Source organism: Gopherus flavomarginatus, chromosome 14 (genome assembly GCF_025201925.1).
Source record: "Gopherus flavomarginatus isolate rGopFla2 chromosome 14, rGopFla2.mat.asm, whole genome shotgun sequence".
Lineage (NCBI taxonomy): Eukaryota > Metazoa > Chordata > Testudines > Testudinidae > Gopherus > Gopherus flavomarginatus.
The window spans coordinates 23,356,339-23,378,753 of record NC_066630.1 but is presented as its reverse complement, the minus strand read 5'-3'; the positions used below and the strand labels follow the sequence as shown (position 1 = coordinate 23,378,753).

Sequence of the window (22,415 nt, the reverse complement as noted above, 5' to 3'; positions counted from 1 at the left end):
CTTTGATCATCCAGTGGCCCCATTGATTGTTTGGCATGCTTCCCACTTCTGATATACTTGAAAAAAACTGCTGTTAGCTTTTGTGTCTTTTGCTAGTTACTCTTCAAATTCTTTTTTGACCCGCCGAATTACACTTTTACACTTGACTTGCCAGTGTTTATGCTCCTTTCTATTTTCCTCAGTAGGATTTGACTTCCAATTTTTCAAGGCTGCCTTTGTGCCTCTAACCACTTCTTTTACTCTTCTGTTAAGCCATGGTGGCATTTTTTGGTCCTATTATTGGTTTTTTTTTTACTTGGTATACATTTAGTTTGTGCCTCTATTATGGTGTTTTTAAATACTTTTCATTCAGCTTGCAGGCATTTCACCCTTGTGACTGTTCCTTTTGATTTCTGTTTAACTAACTTCCTCATTTTTGTGTGTTTCCCCTTTTTAAAGTTAAATGCTCCTGTGGTGGGTTTATTGTCAAATTTAATTGCATTATAGTTTCTATTATCTGGTGACACAGCTATATTCACCTCTTCGACCGGATCCTGTGCTTCACTTAGGACTAAATCAAGAATTGTCTCTCCCCTTGTGGGTTCCAGGACAAGCTGCTCCAAGAAGTAGTCTTTAATGGGGTCTAGAAATGTTATCTTTGCATCCTGTCCTTAGGTGACACATACCTAGTCAATCGGGGGGATAACTGAAATTCACCATTATTACTGGGTTTTCTGTTTTTGCAGACTCTCTAATCTCTCTGAGCATTTCACAATCACTGTCATCATCCTGGTCAGGTGGTCAGTATATTCTGACTGCTATACTCTTATTGTTCAGGCATGGAATTTCTATCCACACAGATTCTATGATACAGTTTAATTCAATTAAGATGTTTATTATACTCGACTTTATGATTTTTTTAACATACAGTGCCATTCCCTCAACAACCTGATCTTCTCCATCATTCCTATATATTTGGTACCCTGATATTACAATATCCCATTGATTATCATTGTTCTGCCAAGGATCTGTGATGCCCATTATATTAATATTCTCATTTAATACCAGAAATTCAAGTTCACCCATCTTAGTATTTAGACTTCTGGCATTTGTACATGAACACTTACAAAATTTGTCAATATTTAGTTATCTGCCTTCATGCGATATAATTGAATGGAACTCTGTTTTGTTTGACTGTTTCTCTTCAGTTCCTACCTGTATGTTATCAACTTCTGTCTTATCCTCTTTCCTAGGATATAGAATATTCCCTTTAGCAAATCTTCCCTGAAGGGATATCTCTGTCTGAACCATGTGCTCCTCTGCACCTGTCGACTTTCCCCCAGAAAGGCTCAGATGATATGGGGACAGGGACAGCTCTAGCTTTTTTGCCACCCCAAGCATGGCAGGCAGGCTGCCTTCGGTGGTTGTTTGTGGGAGGTCCCCGGTCCCGTGGATTTGGTGGCGCGCCTGCGGGAGGTCCGCTGTTCCCGCAGCTTTGCTGTACTCACCGCCAAATTGCCGCTGAATCCATGGGACCAGCGGACCTCCTGCAGGCAGGCCACCGAAGGCTGCTTGACTGCTGCCCTCGCAGGGACCAGCAGGGCGCCCCCTCATGGCTTGCCGCCCCAGGCACACGCTTGGAGCACTGGTGCCTGGAGTCGCCGCCATATGGGGAAGACTGATAGCCAACTGGGAGGTGCAGCTCTGCAAAACTGTTCCACGCTGTTTCTTAAACAAAGAGAAACTCCTGTGCTCAGGCTCACTGGCAAATTGATTCTTCTGTGCTTCTGTGAGGAGGCCAGGAGGTGGCAGAACCAAGAACCAGCTGCTCTCTATGGCAGAATTCCCCCAGGAGCTCCCCAGTGCACAGAAGAGCACGTCTGCTGTTACACCACTTCAGCATACATCCCCTACTCACCTGACCATCAGAGAATGGAGAAGGGCCTGGGGCCAGGGACTCACTACCCTTCCAGAACTCTTTGAAATGTCTTGCATCACCAGAGGGCAGTAGGAAGTAGCCCCTGCAATCTACGGTGCACAGGAATCACTTATGTAATTGTCTACTGCAAAGAGGTGAGAGAAGCAACCAGGTACAATTTATTTTGCACAGATATGTAAAAGCCCAGCCACACTTTAAAACTTATAATAATAAGGCACAGCTGACCAAGCCCTAGGATACGCACCTTGCACACTTAGAGCAAAAAACACCAGGGTCACTTCAGTGGAGTTACACCCAGGATAGCCTTGGCCCTGTCTGGTTTTTCCCTGGTGCAGTTCTTCGTTTATGCCCTAAAGAGCATGAGGTGTTTCAGTGACGGTTTGAACAAGACTCCTGGCTGAAAATCTGGGAGGGTCTGTTACAGCGGAGGAGTGTGTTTGGTAGATCCTTCTACATCACTATAGCACAGAGGATTCCCTTACCTTCCAAAGTGCTATTTCACAGTTCTTGCCATGGAGTTTGAAATGCCATCTATATCTTGAAGCTTTAATACTATGGTGCTCAGACAGTACAAGGGAGCTCTACTGAGGTGGTAGGCCAGATTCTCCACTGTGATCTGCCCCTTTTGCACTGTTTCCTTGCAAAAAGGGTCTCAAAAGTAGCTGGGTCCCACTCGCAAGAAAGAGGTCATACAAGACGTACTAGGGCCAAGAAGGCTCATGCCAGAGCTCTCCTTTGCTCCCACAATCCCCTATTGGTGGACAGCCCCTAGGGCGTTGTTCTAACTAGCATGCTTTAGAACAGGCTTATATGCCAGGGTCAAGACTGGCACAGAATTTGTCTCAGAATCAAGAAGCCACATCTAATTCTTTTGTAACCTCCCTCCCCTCACCCACTTCAGCTGTGCCTGGTATCTGCTGGGCACAGCTAAGACTTTGGCACACACACAACGAAGTCTGACAAATTTGGGGTCAAGCCTTGTTTGCAGGAAGAATCATAATAGGTGCCAATATAACTCTGAGCCTAGGTATAAAATGAGTGCTAAAACAGTAATCTAGGTAGTAAGGCTGGATTGTATTTCTCCTCCTATAATAAATCTGCATTGTACGTGTATATTAAGGCCAGTCCCTTGAGGCATCCAGTTTCAATGATAAAAACTTGGTGAGGGGCAAAAGTTATTGGACAAGGATTCATATGATTGCTGGTTGTCCTTGATTGGCAACAATGCTACATTTTCTCCTGAACTATAAGAGGTGCCCTTGTGATTTGGGAGCATGAAGAAATTCAGTATTTGACAGATTTATTTAGTAGGAATATGCTAATGTCCTTTGATCCGCTTAAGAATAAATACAACCTATGAAATTGTCATTTTTATGGGTATTTACAACTGAGGCACTTTGTAAACCTAAGAACTAATATTCCCCAAAGGAAATCTGTACTCTTGAATCTTGATAAATTATTGAAAATACAAGCCACTACTAACCCTGCAATCTCGCTCTTCTATATTTCCTGGTTTTGGTTACATAGGAATTGTCATAGTGGACTGGACTGTTGGTCTATTTAATCAGCTATCCTGTCCCAGCTAAGGCTAGTGTCTGACGCTTCAGAGGAAGGGAGAATCTCATATTGCACCCAGCTAATAGATCAATGCGAACAGTACTCTTTCCTGAACCTGGCAGGAGACCAGCATCTGCCTGGAATTACTCACATCATTGTCCTAGCTCGCATATTGCTAGTGTAGAAATGTTATTAATGGTCAAAGAATTCTCCAGTCCTGTTTTGAAATTCAGCTGCAGCATCTGACCCCGTGAATTGCACAGGTTGACTATGGTATGAACAAGAGTTTCTCTTTGTGGGTTCTTAAGTTACTGCCCTTTACAGGCCAGACGGCCCAAGGAACCTCCACTTGACTACTACACCTCAGTCCCACTCTGTCCATCCACCCGCATGCTATGCATCACACTGAAACAAAACTAGAATTTAATCCTTAGATCTCTGCCAAACAGTCCTCTATGCTGATAGTCTCTGCCTCCTTATCTACCTGGGATTTCCTCAGAAAGGTTGAAGAGAAGACAAGCGGGTACCTTTGTGCCTTTTAAAATCTCCCCCTAGAAGCTGAAAGGGTGGTTATATCCCTACCCTATTTGGGGTGCGGCTAGAGGTTATCAGAAAGGATTCAAAGGAGAAAACAGAACTCTTGGACTGGGTTCTAGGTTTGATAAAGGTTCATATAGTTTTGAAACAAGGGATTTAAACATGGTCACCCTTAACAAAGAGTTTATCCTTGCATTTTGGCAGCAGTGTAATGTCCTGCTGCCTTGTCATATGGACACACTAGAGCACAGTAAGAGAGAAGGGTCAGCACACATTCTCCTCTTTTGGAACCTCAGTCATGAAGCCAAAACCTCCCAGAACAACATCTAGAAACCATAAGTCAAATGTTATTTCCCACCAGATGCTTCCCTTATTTTTTTTCTTTATTAGTGATTAACCAGAAACAAAATCAAGATCCTCTCACCCACTGAACTTTCAGGCAGTTTGGATCCCAGCTAAAGCCTGTGATAGAGAGCTAGGAGCTGGAAAGTGAGCCAGCACTCTGATCACTCTGGCACTAATTGGCTCCCCCAGAGAAGTCTGATTGGGAATGAAAGATAATTAATTCACTCATCAGAATGGCAGGCTGAGGAAGTTAAAGGATTGATTAGCCCATCAGCTGAGGACTGACAAAAAAGGCAGAGGAAGGACTTGTAAGGCAGAGGAAGAGGGATAGTGGAGTATGCGGTCAGAGAGGTCTCCAGGCAGGAAGAAATCTTCTCTTGGGCCTTGTGAAAAGAGCTGAGGATGGAAGGGATATTGTACATAGTATTGCTGAACAGAACTGTAGGAGGGAGCATACATAAAAAGCACAGTCTGGATAGTGCACCAGGAGGGTCTGAGCAGGTTTCTATAGTGCAAGAAGGCAGAAGGGCCCATCTCTATTCTTCACTTCATTTCTAAGTGCATCTGCTTTTCTTTTTATTTATATGTATCTGGTGCAAAGAGTCTTTTGTCTATCACAAGAACGTCTTTATTAAGTCAGTTTCTGCCCTTGTAGTATTCCTAGTTCCCCTGCATAGTATGCTTTAGTTTATGTGTATAGATAAGGCAGGGGTGAGAAGCAAAGTGAAAGAACAGGAAACTGGGATAAAGCTAAACTATAAGAGGACAGTTTTGGGGGCAGGGGAAATCTTTCGCTGTGCCTAACATTCACACAGACTCCATCTGGAGACATGGCCAATCGCTTAGCCTCTTTGCCTCAGTTTCCCCATTTGTAATGGGAATGGTAATACTTACCATGCCTACCTCAAACCTCATAGGGCTGTGGGTGTGGGAATAAATTAGATGTTGTTTGTGATACACTAGAATGGTGCTAAATATTATACTCTATAGTTCCACACAAACCTGTTGTTATCTCACTATGCACAGCAAGCTGATCAGCACACACAAATGGGGCGGAAGGGAGGTTGCATTCACAAGTTTTAAATGTTGGTTAAGGATTGAGAGATTGCAAACAATGGGCCAATGAATTTGACCCACTGAATATGCTAACGAAGGGGATTCTGCACTCTTCTGAAATTTCCTCAGTCTAACATTCTGCATAAGCCCTTGATTTTGGTTTTGCAAGGTTAGATGCTGGTTTCAAAAACAATGAAATCCTTTCAACAGAACACATTGTTCGGAGCAGGAACACATGATAATCTAGCATCCCAATCAAGTGAATGGCATCTCTGTCCCATTTATTTCAATGGGAGTTTTGTCCTTTGGGAAAAAAGAAATCCTGTGAAATGCAGTGGCTTGCTGCCCATAGGCTCGACTTTGTGGAACTATGCATTTTTTCCCCCACAGAATTTGTGGGGAGAGAAGGGGGAAGGTTAAGTGGAGAAGGGTGGGGAGTCATCTCAGCCGAAAGCAGCAAAGTCACTTTTTTGATGGCTTGAATACAAAACCACGTCTGAATAAAACAAATAAATATTTAATCCTACCAAAACGATTCCCCTCACACATCTCTGCCCATCTAGAGAGGTTCCACAAAGAGAGCCTCACACTCCCCACAGGTTTACCAGCACTTCTGCAACTTCAAATTGTAAGCAAATAAACAGAGGTTGGGTCGCCCGAGGTGAAAGGTTATCAAATTTGTACTGAGGAACATGTGTTTTCAGTTAGCTGCCTGGTTAAAGGAGGAAAAGATTTCATCCTTTACTCGCTAACATTATGCTGGAGACACCTCTGCTCTGGCCGGTGCTTCAGCTGCTACTCTGTTTTCTGTATGTGATGCAGACTGTACACAGGATGAAAGGCAGCGACAACTGTTCACTGAATGTGAGTAAAGCATAAGGGAGGAAGAGAGTCATCTATAATGAGGGCTGGGATATTTCAATGACCCAAAGACATCGATCTACAATATTATATAGAGGAGAGGAGTGGTAGCACTGTTAGTTGAAGAATAATCTGAGAAGTATTTAATAGCTCTGTCTGGGCTAGAACAAGTGAGTGTCTGAAAGTTTCCTGTTGAAAGAAGAAGTCGGGAATATGAATGGGGCGAAGTGACAATGTTTTCAAACTTGTATTGACTGAGCATAGATTTATCAATAGAAGATTCTGAACTATTCATCATGTTGGAGGGACATGATTGAGGTGGTTAGACCCAAAATGTGTCCCTTTTTCAATTAACTTTTTTAGTAAATGAGTTTTTTCCCCAAAGTAAAGGTTTCAAAGGGTCATATCATCGCTCTCATTGGGAGATGGAAAGGGGGCTGAGATTGGGAAGGACAGACAGGAAAATTCCATAAGGTTCAATGTGCAGAATTTCCTGTAAGGCATTGAGTAGATCCAGGGTAGCCATGAGAGGATGAGATCCCCCATATACATCTGCAGAGACAGGGCTGTCTGCAGTAACAGCTGTTCTTAAACATAGCTCCAGTGGGTCTCCTTCCCCCAGGCACAATGTCTCCTGTAGATGCAAGGCAGCTATAGGTACGTTTCCCTGCAGTGCTTCAATAACACCCCTGGAGGGGACCCAGAGAAACATAACACTACAAACCAGATTTCTGCACTGGGCTCTGCAGGGACAACGCAATGTAGCATGGATTGTCCTCTGCTCCATCCCCCAACGCCAGTGGAGAAGAATCGCTGTTACAGAGACATGAGACCTAGCTGCAAGAAGACATCCCAGTCCAATGATTTGCCCTTTTCAAATCATCAGCAATACTAATCTAAGAAACCTGTGTGCACAATCATCATGAATGCAAGGAAACAATTCAGACAGGAGACAGCTCAGCTGCAAGAACGTAAGAGCTGTTATACTAGGTCAGACAATGGTTTATCTTGACCAGAATTTCATCTCCAACAGGGGGAGTGCACAGAACAGGGAAATAATGCAGTGATACACCTGTCTTCCACTTCTAATTTCTGGTAGTCATTGTTTTAGTGTCACCCCAAGCATGGAGTTGCATCCCTGACCATCTTGGCTAATAGCCAAGGATGGGCCTATCCTCCAGGAACTTATCCAGTTCTCTTTCTAACCCAGTTATACTTTTGGCCAACACAACATCACATGGCAGTGAGCTCCACAGGTTAGCTGTGTGCTGAGTGAAAAAGTACTGCCAAATACTAACTAATAATAGGAGATATACCAATCTCCTAGAACTGGAAGGGACTTTGAAAGGTCATGAAGTCCAGCCCCCTGCCTTCACTAGCAGGACCAATTTTTGCCCCAGATCCCTAAGCAGCCCCCTCAAGCATTGAACTCACAACCCTGGGTTTAGCAGACCAATGCTCAAACCACTGAGCTATCCCTCCCCCCTCTTAATTAAGCCAGGTGATCCCTGGTTTTTTATTGTAGGAAAGGGTAAATAAACCTTCTCTATCTACTTTTTTCCACACCATTCATGATTTTATTGACCTCTATCACATCCACCATGAGTTGTCTCTTTTCTAAGCTGAACATTCCTATTTTTTTAGTCTCGCCTCATGTGGAAGCCATTCCATAGCTGTCATCATCCTTGCTGCTCTTCTCTGAACATTTTCTAATTCCACTATGTGCTTTTTGAGATGGGGCGTCCAGAACGGGACACGACAGTAGCGCTCCATTAATGTATTTTGTGGTAATATGATATTTTCTGTCTGTTTTCTATTTTCTTTGGCCTTTCTTAATAGTCCCTAACATATTGTCAGTCTTTTTGACTGCTGAGGTGTATTTAGCAGAAGCTTTCCTAGAACTATCCACAGTGACACCAAGATCTTTTCTTGGGTGGTAACAGCTAATATAGAGTTCATCACTGCATATGTAGAGTTGGGATTATTTTTTCCAATGTGCATTATTTTACACTTACAAAGGTTTAATTTCATCTGGCATTTTGTTGCCCAGTCATCCAGTTTAGTGTAATCCTTCTGTAAATCCTAGCAGTTTGCTTTGGACTTCACTATCTTGAATAATTTTGATTCGTCTGCAAACTTTGCCTCTACACAGTTCGCCCCCTTTTCCAGATGATTAATGAATATGTTGAATAACACAGGTCTTAGTACAGACCCTTGGGGGCCCACTGTCCATTGTGAAAACTGACCAGTTATTCCTACTCTTTGTTTCCTATCTTTTAACCAGTTACTGATTCATGAGAGGCTCTTCCCCTTTATCCCATGACTACTTACTTGGCTTAAGAGCATTTGGTGATAGACCTTGTCAAAGCTTTCTGAAAGTCTAAGTACACGATATCCACTGGATCACCCTTGTCCATATGCTTGTTGACACCTGTGATGGGTTGGACCCCACTTCTCGGATGCCTCCTGATGTACTGGGATTTCACTGAGCCTCCCCTGCTCAATCAGCCTGGGTTCCCTCTCCCGGCTTTGCTGAATTAGGCTCTCCAGCCTCTTGCAGCACACACACACAGGTAGGGTCACACCCCGATGCAGACATATACTGGAGTTAGCTCTGTGCGAGAGGACTCCCCCAGCACTCAAGTGCACACCCCTTTTTGGGAGATAAACCCAAAATAATACTGTCTTGAGCTGTATAGAAAAATCTGCACAGCGCAAGCTCATAAAAATCCACTCTCTTCCTCATGTGAAGAGAGGTATGCACACTTCTTGCCCGCATAGTTAGATAAATGGGTCATATTATAAACAAGCAATAAGTTTAACAACTACAAAAGGTGAATTTTAAGTGAATATAAGAGATAACAGACAGAACAAAGCAGATTACTGACCAAATAAAACAGAATATGCAAACTAAGCTCAATATACTTAAGAAATAGGTTACAAAATGTAAATTCTCACCCTAAATGTTATTTTAGGCAGGTTGCAAAGTTTCTGTGGTTCAGAGTTCCAGTTATATTACTTTTCAGACTGGACCCCTGTCTCAGTCTGGACTTCCCCCTTGCCTTCCCTTCAGGTGGCTTTTGCAGTCTTTCTTCTTGGGCAGACAGCCATGGAGAGGAGGAGTCCCATTTGCCTTCCTCCCCACCCTTAAATAGGCAGGAATCCTTTTTTTTCTCCCAGACTTGACTTCCCTTCTCTTCCAGTGGAAAGTTACAAGAAGTCCCAGGTAATGTTTAGTATCAGGTGACAAGGCCGATGTCTCTGCAGGGCTGTGGCAGCACTGCTCGTAGGCTGTCTCCAGCGTCCACAGGAAGACTACGCTCTTTCACAGTCCATTGTCTCTGCTAATGTCCCATTAGCCCTGTCCGGCTTTTCCATTGTTGTACCTGAAGCACTGGTTGGGGGTGACACCCAAAGTAACACATTTGAAATACAGATACATAGTTAATATTCCTAACTTCAGATACAGAAATGATACAGGCATACACATTGGATAATCGCATTCAGTAGATCATAACCTTTCCAATGATATCTCACATGAGCCATGGAGGTCCTGGACTTCTTATCTAGCAGCCTAAATCTGGCTCCAGTACCCCTCTCCTACCTTTCCCTAGGTCATTTGTACTTACATGTATCAAGACCACCAGCTCCTCCCCAGTACTACCTGTAAGGCTACCTAGATGTTTTGTGAGATCTGCAACCTTTGCACCCCACAAGCAATTGACCATTCAGTTCTCCCAGTCACCACAAACCCAACTAATAATGGGGATTTTAACAATTGAATCCCCCACTATTATTGCCTGTCTCTTCCTAATAACTGGTGTCTGGCCCTGGATGGATATCCACAATGCGAGAAGATATCATGACAGCATCTGGAAGGTGGGTCCCAACTATTGGGCTGTTTCCCTCTGCTCCAGCTTGATGTTCTCCTGCCATGCAGGGCTGGCTTTATGAACTGCGGGGCCCGATTCGAATGCCCGGTGGCGGACCGGGGCTTCGGCGGCACTTCAGCGGCAGGCGATCCGCTCCAGGTCTTCTGCGGCACCGAAGGATTCCCCGCCACCGAAATGCCACTGAAGATTTGGAGCAGACTGGGTGAGTAAAAAAATTTTTTAAAATTAAAAAGGCGCCTAAGGCACGGGGCCCGATTCCAGGGAGTCGGGGGAATCAACTTAAAGCCGGCCCTGCTGCCATGAGACTTTCATTCTCCTTAACAGCACAAGGGTTGTTAGACAGGTGGTAGGACTGCTCTGCTACGACCCTACAAGTTTCCTGTATGTATCTCTGTCTCTCTTGGCTTCTCCAGTTCAGTCACTCTGGCCTCATTAGCCCGAAATGTCTCTGAAGGCCGTGAGTTGCTTGCACTGCACACACACACACCCCACCTACCCCTGAGGCAGGTAATCATACATGTTGCATTCAATGCATTAAACTGAATAAAGTTTAGGTGTGTTTGTTAGGTGCATTGAGTTGTTTGGGGAATTTTTTTTTCTGTCAGTTTTCTTAGGGATGTGATGCTTTTTTAATTATTATAATTTCTAAGTTTCCGAGGAGTTATTTTTCTTATTCTTCATCATTTATATAGCACCATTACAGGACACCATTCTTTACAACAGGTTAAACACAGGATAGAAGCCATTCCCTCTTTGACGAACTTCCAGTCTAGAAAGCACAGATGACTCTAGCACAGCGAACAAAGAGCAATGTGTGGCTATAAGTGCAGAGGCTTGGGGACAGAACGGGGAAAGAGATTGTGAATTTATTAAAAATGCATTTTAATTTAAGTATAACAAATGCTTTAATGGTTTCTTTTTAAAGATTCCTATAGTTCAGATAAATCTGTTCCTAAAACAGGTCTCCGGGTATTCTATGATCAGGAAATTTGCCACAGAATTAGCCTTGTTGTCACAGAAAGTCCTTCAGCATCTCAGATTTCATTAAAAAAATCTAATGCGTATAGTTGTAGAGATAATCCTGAAAATGTGAACCAAGTGTAAACAGATGCTGTCTCACCTGCCTACTTCTGCAAGTAGCCTGAAACAATAGCTCTGAGAGGTGTGAACATCCCTCTTCACCTCAGTCAGGAACCCCCTGGAATTTAGCATTTTGCTGCAGCCAAATGCTCAGTATTTTGTTTTCTGCTACCCTCCCTATGCCTCTGGCTCTCCAGTTTTCTCACAAGGGGGAGCTGACTGGATTACTCTGCATGTTCCCCATACCGTTTCATGGAGCTTGGCAGAGCAAGGCTGGGAAGCCAGAGATGGTCTCCAGCTTGTAGTGAGGGAGAAAGAAGTGCAAGATGGTGAGGTAGGCAGCCTAGATAACAGTGCAGGAGTTGAGGCTTAGAAAGTGGATCCAAGCCCCCTGGAAAGCATAACGAAAAACTCATCCTTGAAAATGATCAATGATTTACATCCATTAGTATTTGCAACTATATGCCATTGCTATGTGCATTAATGTCAGGGCTGGAGGATGGGAAAGAAGGGTATTTAATGATGTCAAAATAAATTAATGTTGCCACAGAATTTAGAGGTTGCTGCTGTGAAATTTGGCCAATTATGCTGCAGACTACATGGCGTCCTGTTCTACACACCACTTAGAACCAGAACTAAGGCTGAGAGAGTGGCATGATCCAGTCGTTAGTGCACAGGACTGAAAGCCAAGAACTCAAGGCTCCAACTGAGACTCATACAATGACTTCCTTCAGGGGCTTCAGCGAAGTCACTTAGCTTCTCTAACCCAGTTTTCCTATTTCTAACTGAGGATAAAAACACCTACCTAAGCGACCAGAGGAGCTAATAAACGGGAGTTTTGTGAGGGAGTTTACAGGAGGTGTGTGAGGGAGGCTAGATACATTCTCTAAACTTAAAGCCAAAAACACCCCGTGGTAAAAAAAAAAACCTCAGGAAAGGAAAAGACGGTTACTCACCTTTGTAACTGTTGTTCTTCGAGATGTGTTGCTCATATCCATTCCAGGTAGGTGTACGCGCCGCGCGTACACGTCTGCCGGAAACTTTTTACCCTAGCAACTCCAGTGGGCCGGCAGGTCGCCCTCTAGAGTGGCGCCAGTATGGCACTAGATATATACCCCTGCCGGCCCGCCCGCTCCTCAGTTCCTTCTTGCCGGCTACTCCGACAGTGGGGAAGGAGGGCGGGTGTGGAATGGATATGAGCAACACATCTCGAAGAACAACAGTTACAAAGGTGAGTAACCGTCTTTTCTTCTTCGAGTGATTGCTCATATCCATTCCAGGTAGGTGATTCCCAAGCCTTACCTAGGCAGTGGGGTCGGAGTGAGAGGTCGCGGCCTGGAGTACTGCAGAGCCAAAGGCCGCGTCATCTCTGGACTGCTGAACCAGGGCGTAATGGGAAGCGAATGTGTGGACTGATGACCAGGTCGCCGCCCTACAAATCTCTTGGATTGGCACGCGGGCAAGGAAAGCCAGCGATGATGCCTGTGCTCTGGTGGAGTGAGCAGTCACAAGGCCCATCGGAACGTGGGCCAGGTCGTAGCAGGTCCTGATGCAGGAGGTAACCCAGGAAGATAACCTCTGGGAGGAAATCGGCAGCCCCTTGACCCGGTCCGCTACCGCCACAAATAACTGGGGGGACTTACGGAATGGTTTGGTCCTGTCCACGTAAAATGCTAGCGCCCGACGGACATCTAGCGAGTGGAGCTGTTGCTCCCTGCGGGACGAATGGGGCTTTGGGAAAAAGACTGGGAGGAAAATCTCTTGGTTAACATGGAAAGCTGAGACCACCTTGGGAAGAAAGGCAGGGTGAGGCCTCAGCTTTACCTTGTCTTTATGGAAGGCAGTATACAGTGGGTCCACTGTGAGGGCCCTCAGCTCTGACACTCGTCTAGCTGAGGTAATGGCCACTAGGAAGGCGGTCTTCCACGAGAGGTAGAGCAGGGAGCAAGTAGCTAAAGGCTCGAATGGAGGGCCCATGAGCCGAGTTAGGACCAGGTTGAGGTCCCATGAAGGGGCAGGAGGGCGGATTTGTGGATAGAGCCGCTCCAGTCCCTTCAGGAATCTCGCCACCATAGGGTGGGAGAAGACAGAACATCCGTCCATTCCAGGATGAAACGCGGAGATGGCCGCTAGGTGGACCCGGAGGGACGACAACGCCAGACCCTGGGTCTTGAGGGACCAGATGTAGTCTAAAATAGTGGTGACGGGAGTCTCCATAGGGCGAAGAGTTTTCTCTGAACACCAGCAGGAGAAACGCTTCCACTTAGCTGAGTAAGTCGCCCTGGTGGAAGGCTTTGTACTGCCCATGAGAACCTCCCAAAACGGGGTAGAACAGCGCAACTCGGAGCCTGTCAACCACACAGGAGCCATGCCGTAAGGTGTAGAGACGGAAGGTCCGGGTGACAGAGACTGCCGTGGTCCTGGGTGATCAGGTCCCGATGTAGGGGCAGGGTAACTGGGTTGGCTACTGAGAGGTCCAGCAACATGGGGTACCAATGCTGTCTGGCCCATGCTGGAGCTATGAGAATCACCCGGGCTCTGTCTCTGTGCACCTTGAGGAGAACCCTGTGTATCAGCGGAATGGGGGGGAATGCGTAACACAGGTGGGCTGTCCATGGGATCAGGAATGCATCTGCTAGAGACCCTGGTTCCCGACCCTGGAAGGAGCAGAATGCTCGACACTTCCTGTTCTGCCTGGACGCGAAGAGGTCCATCCGGGGATGACCCCACCTCTGGAAGAGTGAGAGGGCGATGTCCAGACGGAGGGACCACTCGTGCGAACGGAAGGATCTGCTCAGCCGATCCGCTAGAGTGTTCCGCACTCCCGGGAGATAGGAGGCGGAAAGGTGAACTGAATGGGCTATGCAAAACTCCCAGAGGCGCATTGCCTCGAGACACAGGGGAGAGGACCTGGTGCCGCCCTGCTTGTTGATGTAAAACATGGTCGTCGTGTTGTCGGTGAACACCGCGACACAACGACCTTGAAGGAGATGGACAAACGCTTGACAAGCAAGGCGGACCGCTCTCAACTCTCGTATGTTGATATGGAGGTTGATCTCTTGAGGTGTCCACAAGCCCTGAGTTCTCTGGGTGCCGCAGTGTGCCCCCCAGCCCAGATCTGAGGCGTCCGTGGTCAGGGATGCCGAGGGTTGGGGCGGATGGAACAGGAGCCCCGCACAGACTACGGACTGGTCCAGCCACCACCGAAGGGAGTCCAGCACCCTCTGAGGAACGGTGACGACTGTGTCCAACGAATGTCTGGCCGGCCGATACTGCGCGATGAGCCAAGATTGAAGAAGCCTCATGCGGAGTTGGGCATATGCCGTCACGAACGTACAGGCTGCCATGTGGCCTAGAAGGGCCAGACATGTTCGTAGAGAGGTCAGCGGGGCCGCCTGCAAGCGCAAAATGATGGCCGACAGCGACTGGAACCTGGGCAAGGGTAGCAAGGCCCTGGCCAGGGTAGAGTCCAGAACGGCCCCGATGAACTCTATCCGCTGCGTGGGGAGCGGAGTAGACTTGTCCACATTGATGACCAGGCCCAAGGCAGCAAAGAGGGTGCTGATCCTGTCGACGTGGTCACGGACCTGCAGCTCCGATGTGCCTCGGATCAGCCAGTCGTCCAGATAGGGGAAGACGTGAATGCGGCAATGTCGAAGGTGTGCGACGACGACTGCCATGCATTTCGTAAACACCCTCAGGGCCGTAGAGAGGCCAAACGGGAGGACCGCAAATTGATAATGTTGGCGGTCGACCACAAAGCGGAGGAAACGTCTGTGTTGGGGGGCAATGGAGATGTGGAAGTAAGTGTCCTGCATGTCGAGGGCGGCGTACCAGTCTCCAGGATCCAGGGATGGGATGATGGTTCCAAGGGATACCAGACGGAACTTCAACTTCACGATATACTTGTTGAGTTCCCGCAGGTCGAGGATGGGCCTGAGGCCGCCCTTGGACTTGGGGATTAGAAAGTAGCGGGAATAAAACCCCTTGCCCTTCTCGTTTTCCGGAACCGCCTCTATGGCTCCCTTGACAAGGAGCGCGTGCACCTCCTGACGGAGGAATTGCTTGTGAGAGGGGTCCCTGAAGAGGGACGGGGATGGTGGGTGGGTGGGGGGGGGGGCGAAGAAAACTGCAGGCGATAACCGGCCTGCACCGTACGCAAGACCCAATGGTCCGACGTTATTCGGGTCCACGCCGGGAGGAAAAAAGAAAGACGGTTGGAAAACTGCGGGGAGGGATCCGGAGGGGAAACTGGTACTGCGCCCTCGGGTGCACCTTCAAAATGAAGGCTTAGGTCCTGGAGGGGCCTTGGCGGAGCCTTGGTTCTGCCCCATTTGGCCACCGGACTGCCTGCGGCAGTTCCTGCCGCGGCACCTAGAGAGGTCCTGCCGCGGGCGGAACTGAGGGTACGGCCGCCGCTGCTGCTGCTGGTTCTGCTGCCGGAATGGCCTGCGCTGTGTCGCAGGCGTATGCATTCCCAGCAACCGAATTATGACCCTGTTGTCCTTGAGGTCTTTTAGTCTGGGGTCTGTTTGATCAGAAAACAGGCCCTGGCCTTCAAAGGGGAGGTCCTGGATAGTATGTTGGAGCTCCGGTGGAAGGCCAGAGACCTGCAGCCAAGAAATTCGGCGCATCGTGAGCCCCGAGGCCAGGGTCCGAGCGGCCGAGTCGGCAGCATCAAGGGAGGCCTGTAGCGATGTTCTTGCTACTTTCTTGCCCTCATCCAGGATGGTGGAAAACTCCTGGCGGGCGTCCTGTGGCAAGAGCTCCGCGAACTTCCCCGCCGCTACCCATGAGTTGAAGGAGTAGCGGCTGAGGAGGGCCTGCTGGTTTGAGACCCTGAGCTGCAGCGCCCCCGCCGAATAGACCTTGCGGCCCAGGAGGTCCATTCGTCTCGCCTCCTTCGACTTGGGCGCTGGGGCCTCTTGCCCGTGGCGCTCCCTGTCGTTCACTGACTGGACCACCAATGAGCAGGGTGTCGGGTGAACGTAGAGGTATTCATAGCCCTTCGAGGGGGCCATGTACTTTTGTTCCACCCCTCGAGCGGTCGGAGGGATGGAGGCCGGTGACTGCCAGATGTTAGTGGCGTTGGCCTGGATTGTCTTTATAAAGGGCAGGCCACTCTGGTGGGCGCATCGGAGGAAAGGATGCTCACCACCGGGTCCTCAATTTCAGACACTTCCTCCGCTTGCAAGTCCAGGTTCTGTGCCACCTGGCGGAGGAGGTCTTGGTGTGCCCTAAGATCCAGTGGGGGAGGACTGGAGGACGACGTATCCGCCACTGCCTCATCCGGAGAAGACGACGAGGAAACCCCCGGCAACAAAGTGTCCACGGGGGGTTCCGTGTGGGGCTGCACCTCCGTCTCTGGAGGGAGCTCTGGGTCCCGGTTACTGGACCTGCCGTCTGCTTCCGGGGAGGGAGGGGGTCTAGACACCGTCGCCTCCGGTGGCCTGCGTTCCCCCGTAGGGCGGGGGGTAATGTGTTGCGGACCCTGGGCTTGGCAATACACCCATGAGGTCCAAAACCTCCACTGTTGAGGCCCTCGCTCTTGTGGTGGAGGGTCCTGGAACAGGGCCGAGTGTCTGTCCTGGCCCATGGCATAGGCGCTGTCAGCCTGGGAAGATACCGATGGCTCCCTAGAAGGCCACGGAGGCGCTGAGCCTGATTGGTATGCGACTCTGTGCGCCGAGACCGACGCTCCCTTCGGTGCCGAGGGTCGGTGCCGCGACCCACATCGGTGCCGGGATCGGGAACGGCGTGATGACCGGTGCCGGGATCCAGATCAGGATCGGGAGCGATGTCGGTGCTGGGAGCGGGACCGTGACCTTCGATGAGCGCGGTGCCGGGACGGCAGCGGAGACCGGGACCTGCCACCGGCGCGGTGCCGGGAGGTCGACCGGGATCGGGACCTACCACCGGTTTGGTGCCGGGAGGTCGACCGAGGAGCCGAACGTCGAGGTGAACGTCTCCTGGAGTCTCGGTGCCGGCGGTGAGAGGAGCCCGACCGGGACCGTGCAGATGGCGATCGGTGCCGCGAGTACGACCGGTACCGCCTGGGAGAATGGTGCCGGGACTCCGAGCGGCGCCCCGAGCGCGAGCGTTCACGCCTCCGGGGTGATCGGTGCCGGGACTCAGGAGACAGCGCTCGAAGCATCGGTTTACCCCTGGAGGTTACCCGTCCCGGGGGTGCCGGCTGAGGCTGCGATGGCTCCGTCATCGCGATCAAGTCCCGTGCTGAGGCAAAGGTCTCCGGCGTAGACGGTACCTGTAGCTCGACCCCTGATCTTAAGGGGGAGCTAGGAGGGGCTGGACTCGACGGACCTTCCGGGCCCGGAGTCGACAGCAGCCCTGCAGGCGGTGCCGCGGCCAGGGTAGGTGCCGGGCGCTCCATTCGGGCCTGCCTCGATGGTGTTGCAGACGCCGAGGGACGTGAGTCTGCTCCCGGTGCCGGAGATGGTCAGTGCCGGGGACTCTTGCCGGTGCCGGCGCGGTCCGGTGCCGGAGTAGAACTGGCCGACTGCGCCGCCGGTGCCGGAGACAGAGCCGCTTCCATGAGGAGAGCGCGGAGTCTTTGGTCTCTCTTGTTCTTCATGCGAGGCTTAAAAGCCTTGCAAATGCGGTACATCTCGCTGATGTGCGATTCCCCCAGGCACTTAAGGCACACATCGTGGGGATCGCTCGTAGGCATCGGCTTCTTGCATGCCGAGCACTGCTTGAAGCCCGGCGAGCCAGGCATGGGCCCGGTGCCGGGCGCCGGGGAGGGCAACGGCCCATCCGCGAGCGATGTTAGACAACTAGATACAAGATTCTAACTAACTACTATGCTAACAGTCTATCTACTACTTATCTATGAACTATTTACAACTAAGACGACGAACAAGTACAGGAGAGCTAGGGACGTGGAGGTCAGCAAGCTGCACTCCACAGTTCCAGCAACCAACACGGCGGTAAGAAGGAACTGAGGAGCGGGCGGGCCAGCAGGGGTATATATCTAGTGCCATACTGGCGCCACTCTAGGGGGCGACCTGCCGGCCCACTGGAGTTGCTAGGGTAAAAAGTTTCCGGCAGACGTGCACGCACGGCGCGTACACCTACCTGGAATGGATATGAGCAATCACTGGAAGAAGAACTAACTTTAGGAGTAAAAAGAGAATGCAGGCAGAAGTCCAGCAACAGAGTTGGGGCTATTCAGTTTATTGCACCCAATGCAGCATGTATGATTACATGCCCTATGGGCAGGTGGCATATGTGTGCATTCAGAACAAGATGCTCCTGGCCCTCAGTGACCATGTACAGGCTTTGGAGACCAGAGTGGCTGAATTGGAGGAGCTAAGAGAGACGAGAGGTACATAGATGAGACTTTCCAGGACTCAGCAGAATGGCCCCACCCCCAGTCTGACGGACTCTGTGCTGTTGAGGAAGATGAAAGTCTCAGGGAACGAGAACATCCAACTGGAGCAGAGGGAAACCATCCTTCCAGATGATATTGTGGTATCCTCTCGCACTGAAGATACCTCTCCAGGGGAGGGAACTCCAGTTATTAGGAAGAGACAGGTATTAGTAATGGGCGATTCAATCATTAGAAACATAGATAGCTCGGTTTGCCATGACCGGGAGAACTGCATCGTGACTTGCCTGCCTGGTGCGAAGGTTGTGGCTCTCTCGAGACATCTAGATAGCCTTATGTGTAGTGCTAGGGAGAAGCTGGTGGTCGTGGTTAATATAGGTACCAATGACATAGGCAGGATAGGAGAGAGGTCCTGGAAGCCATATTTAGATTGCTAGGTAAGAGTTTGCAGTCCAGGACCTCTATGGTAGCATTCTCTGAAATGGTTCCAGTTCCATGAGCAGGGCCAGGTAGACAGGCAGAACTGCAGGGTCTCAATGTGTGGATGAGACAATAGTGTAGGGAGGAGGGATTTAGATTAGGAACTGGGGAACTTTTGGGAAAGAGAGAGCCTATACAAGAAAGATAGGATCCACCTAAACCAAAATGGAACCAAATTCCCGGCACTTAAAAAGGTTGTAGAGCAGTTTTTAAACTAGGGGCTGGGGGGAAACCAAGTGGTGTGCAGAAACATCCCTTAGAGAATCTCCCTAGTAGATCCTCCCCTATGTCCTAGTAAGGCGTAGAGGATGGAAGATGATAAAATACAGGTAGGATCTGATGAGAGAGTCAAATGAAAAAAAATCCCATTCAATTACATCATGTAATGGCAGACAGCTAAAAAGTGACAAGTTTTTAACATGCATATATACCAATGCTAGAAGTCTAAATAATAAGATAGGTGAACTAGAGTGCCATGTATTAAATGAGGATATTGATATAATAGGCAAATTAATTGCAGAACTACTAACTGTAGTTGGTAATCTATCATTTAAATCAGCTTCTGTACCAAATGACTGGAGGATAGCTAATGTGATGCCAATTTTTAAAAAGGGCTCCAGAGCCAATCCTGGCAATTACAGGCCAGTAAACCTGACTTCAGTACCAGATAAACTGGTTGAAATGACAGTAAAGAACAAAATTGTCAGACACATAGATGAACATAACTTGTTGGGGAAGGGTCATGTTTTTTATAAAGGGAAATCATGCCTCACCAACCTGCTAGAATTCTTTGAGGGGGCCAACAAGGGGGATCTAGTGGATATAGTGTATTTCGATTTTCAGAAAGCTTTTGACAAAGTTCCTCACCAAAGGCTCTTAAGCAAAGTAAGCTGACACGGGATAAGAGGGAAGATCCTCTCATGCATTGGTAACTGGTTAAAAGATAGGAAACAAAGTGTAGGAATAAATGGTCAATTTTCAGAATGGAGAGAGGTAAATAGTGGTGTCCCCCAGAGGTCTGTACTGGGAACAGTCCTCTTCAACATATTCATAAATGATCTGGAAAAACAGGCAAACAGTGAGGTGGCAAAATTTGCAGGCGATACAAAACTACTCAAGATAGTTAAGTCTCAGGCAGATTGTGAAAAGCTACAAAAGGATCTCTCAAAATTGAGTGACTGGGCAACACAATGGCAGATGAAATTCAGTGTTGATAAATGCAAAGTAATGCACATTGGAAAACATAATCCCAACTATACATATAATGTGATGGAGTTTAAATTAGCTGTTACCACTCAAGAAAGAGATCTTGGAGTCATTGTGGATAATTCTCTTAAAACTCAATGTGCAGCGGCAGCCAAAAAAGGAAACAGAATGTTGGGAAACATTAAGAAAGGGATAGATAATAAGACAAAAATATCATATTGCCTCTATATAAATTCATCGTAGGCCCACATCTTGAATACTGCATGCAGATATGTTGGAATTGGAAAAGGTCAGAAAAGAGCAACAAAAATGTTTAGGGGTATGCACTGGCTGCCATATGAGAACAGATTAATAAGACCGGGACTTTTCAGCTTGGAAATGAGAAAACTAAGAGGGATGTGATTGAGGTCTATAAAATCATGACTGGTGTGGAGAAAGTAAATAGGAAGTGTTATTTACTCCTTCTTATAACACAAGAACTAGGTGTCACCAAATGAAATTAATAAGCATCAGGTTTAAAACAAACAAAAGGAAGTATTTCTTCATGCAATGAAGAGTCAATCTGTGGAACTCTTTGCCAGAGGATGTTGTGAAGACCAAGACTATAACAGGGTTCAAAAAAGAACTAGATAAGTTCATGGAGGATAGGTCCATCAATGACTATTAGCCTGGATGGGCAGGGATGGTGTCCCTAGCTCTGTTTGTCAGAAGCTGGGCATGAGCAACAGGGAATGGATCATTTGATGATTATCGGTTCATTCCCTCTGAAACACTTGGCACTGGTCACTGTCAGAAGACAGGATACTGAGCTAGATGGACCTTTGGTCTGACCCAGTATAGCCGTTCTTATGTTCTTACCTCTACAGATTTAATGAGGATTAGTCAAAGTTTGTACATTGATTTAACTACAGAAAGTAAATACTATTAACCAATTTTGTAAGTTTCACAATTGCAATGCTTATAGTGTCACATCAACTCCTTGAACCCCATTTACAGGGCTGTGTACGAAGCCATATTTTCACATGTTCTCTTTGTCTGAAGTTTCTTCAAACAGTTTGGCTCATTATTTGTGTCCATTCTATGCTCAGAAGAAAGTGCAGTATCTATGCAAGAACAAATCCAACAAGAAAGAGGCCACTGACATTTTAAAAGGGCAAATCGAAAACAATCAACACACAACAAAATGCTCCAGCGTAGGCTGAGGTAGTACTTTAGGATACTATAATGAAGCTAACAAGTGCTGTAATGTTTTAATGTAAATTAACACAAGATAATCTCTTCACATATTTAAGTGATGCACTTCAAATTAATTAATACATATTTAATATAAGTCTTCTTGAACAGCTGTTATTCACTTCTAGAGCTTCTACGCATAACACTGGCTGCTTTGTTCTACAGTAAAGCTATTCATGCTCTGCAGTACTCTGAGAACTTGTGTAAAATTGAGCATTCTTCCCAAAAGACACAGCCTTCCTGATAACTTAATATTTTTACATTAAATATTCAAGCATTTTCTAAACAAAAAGGTCAAATTCTATTTACAGCATCTGTGTGCAACAGACAAGCAGATGCTTAAAGCTGCTAGATAAATACTTTCAACAGAAAGAATGATAAACAGTTGGTGATCAATCCCTCTCAGACTTTAAAATCAGCTTTTCTTTGACAAGGGTCCCTAAATCCTGCAGTTACATTTTTATATAATAATTTAGGGCCAAATTATGGTCTTGGTCCTCTTAAGAGCAGTACAGTGGGGTGCAGAGCTGTAATAATCACTGAGTGAAGATGCTCTGTCTGAGACATTCAGTGCATATTCGGAGTATTGCACAAACTCACTAGAAGGTTTCTCTCTCACAAGGTTGTGATGTACCTGATGTTATTTCATTTTAGACCTTATAGACATTACTAAAACGTGCAGATTCCTTGGTTCCTAAGAATAGCTATTGCAGAAATAGGGCATGTTGTGTTCTTCACTTAGTTCACAGCAAGGTATTAAACACATTGAGCCTGATTCGCTTCTCACTTAACCCCTCCTTCTTTAATCTTGTAACTCCACTGATGTCATTAGAGTTACTCTTGACTAACATGGTATAAGTGAGTATAAAATCAGGCCAAGTAATTTTATTTTTCTTTGTTT

At 47.5% G+C, this 22,415-nt stretch overlaps 2 protein-coding genes across 4 annotated transcripts in view; both read right to left on the bottom strand.

Moving 5' to 3' along the window:
- Nucleotides 1-1,969, bottom strand: part of C14H19orf12 (chromosome 14 C19orf12 homolog) — a 48,095-nt gene extending 46,126 nt beyond the window's left edge. The window contains exon 1 of the mRNA XM_050923139.1: nucleotides 1,898-1,969. The gene's annotated coding sequence lies outside the window, so the exon portion shown is untranslated. The remainder of the gene's footprint in view (nucleotides 1-1,897) is intronic.
- The window catches only part of LOC127034352 (uncharacterized protein F13E9.13, mitochondrial-like), a 68,351-nt gene continuing 47,900 nt past the window's right edge, over nucleotides 1,965-22,415 (bottom strand). The window contains exons 8-9 of one of the 3 annotated variants that reach the window (XR_007769359.1): nucleotides 9,233-10,365; nucleotides 1,965-2,042 (exon numbers count right to left, since the gene is read on the bottom strand). Coding sequence is in view for 2 of the 3 variants with exons in the window: in XM_050923113.1 (XP_050779070.1) it covers nucleotides 10,282-10,365 (84 nt within the window). In the remaining variant the exon portion in view is untranslated. Of the gene's footprint in view, nucleotides 2,043-9,181; nucleotides 10,366-19,887; nucleotides 20,008-22,415 lie in introns of those variants that run through there. The other 2 variants (XM_050923113.1, XM_050923114.1) reach the window with 2 other exon arrangements.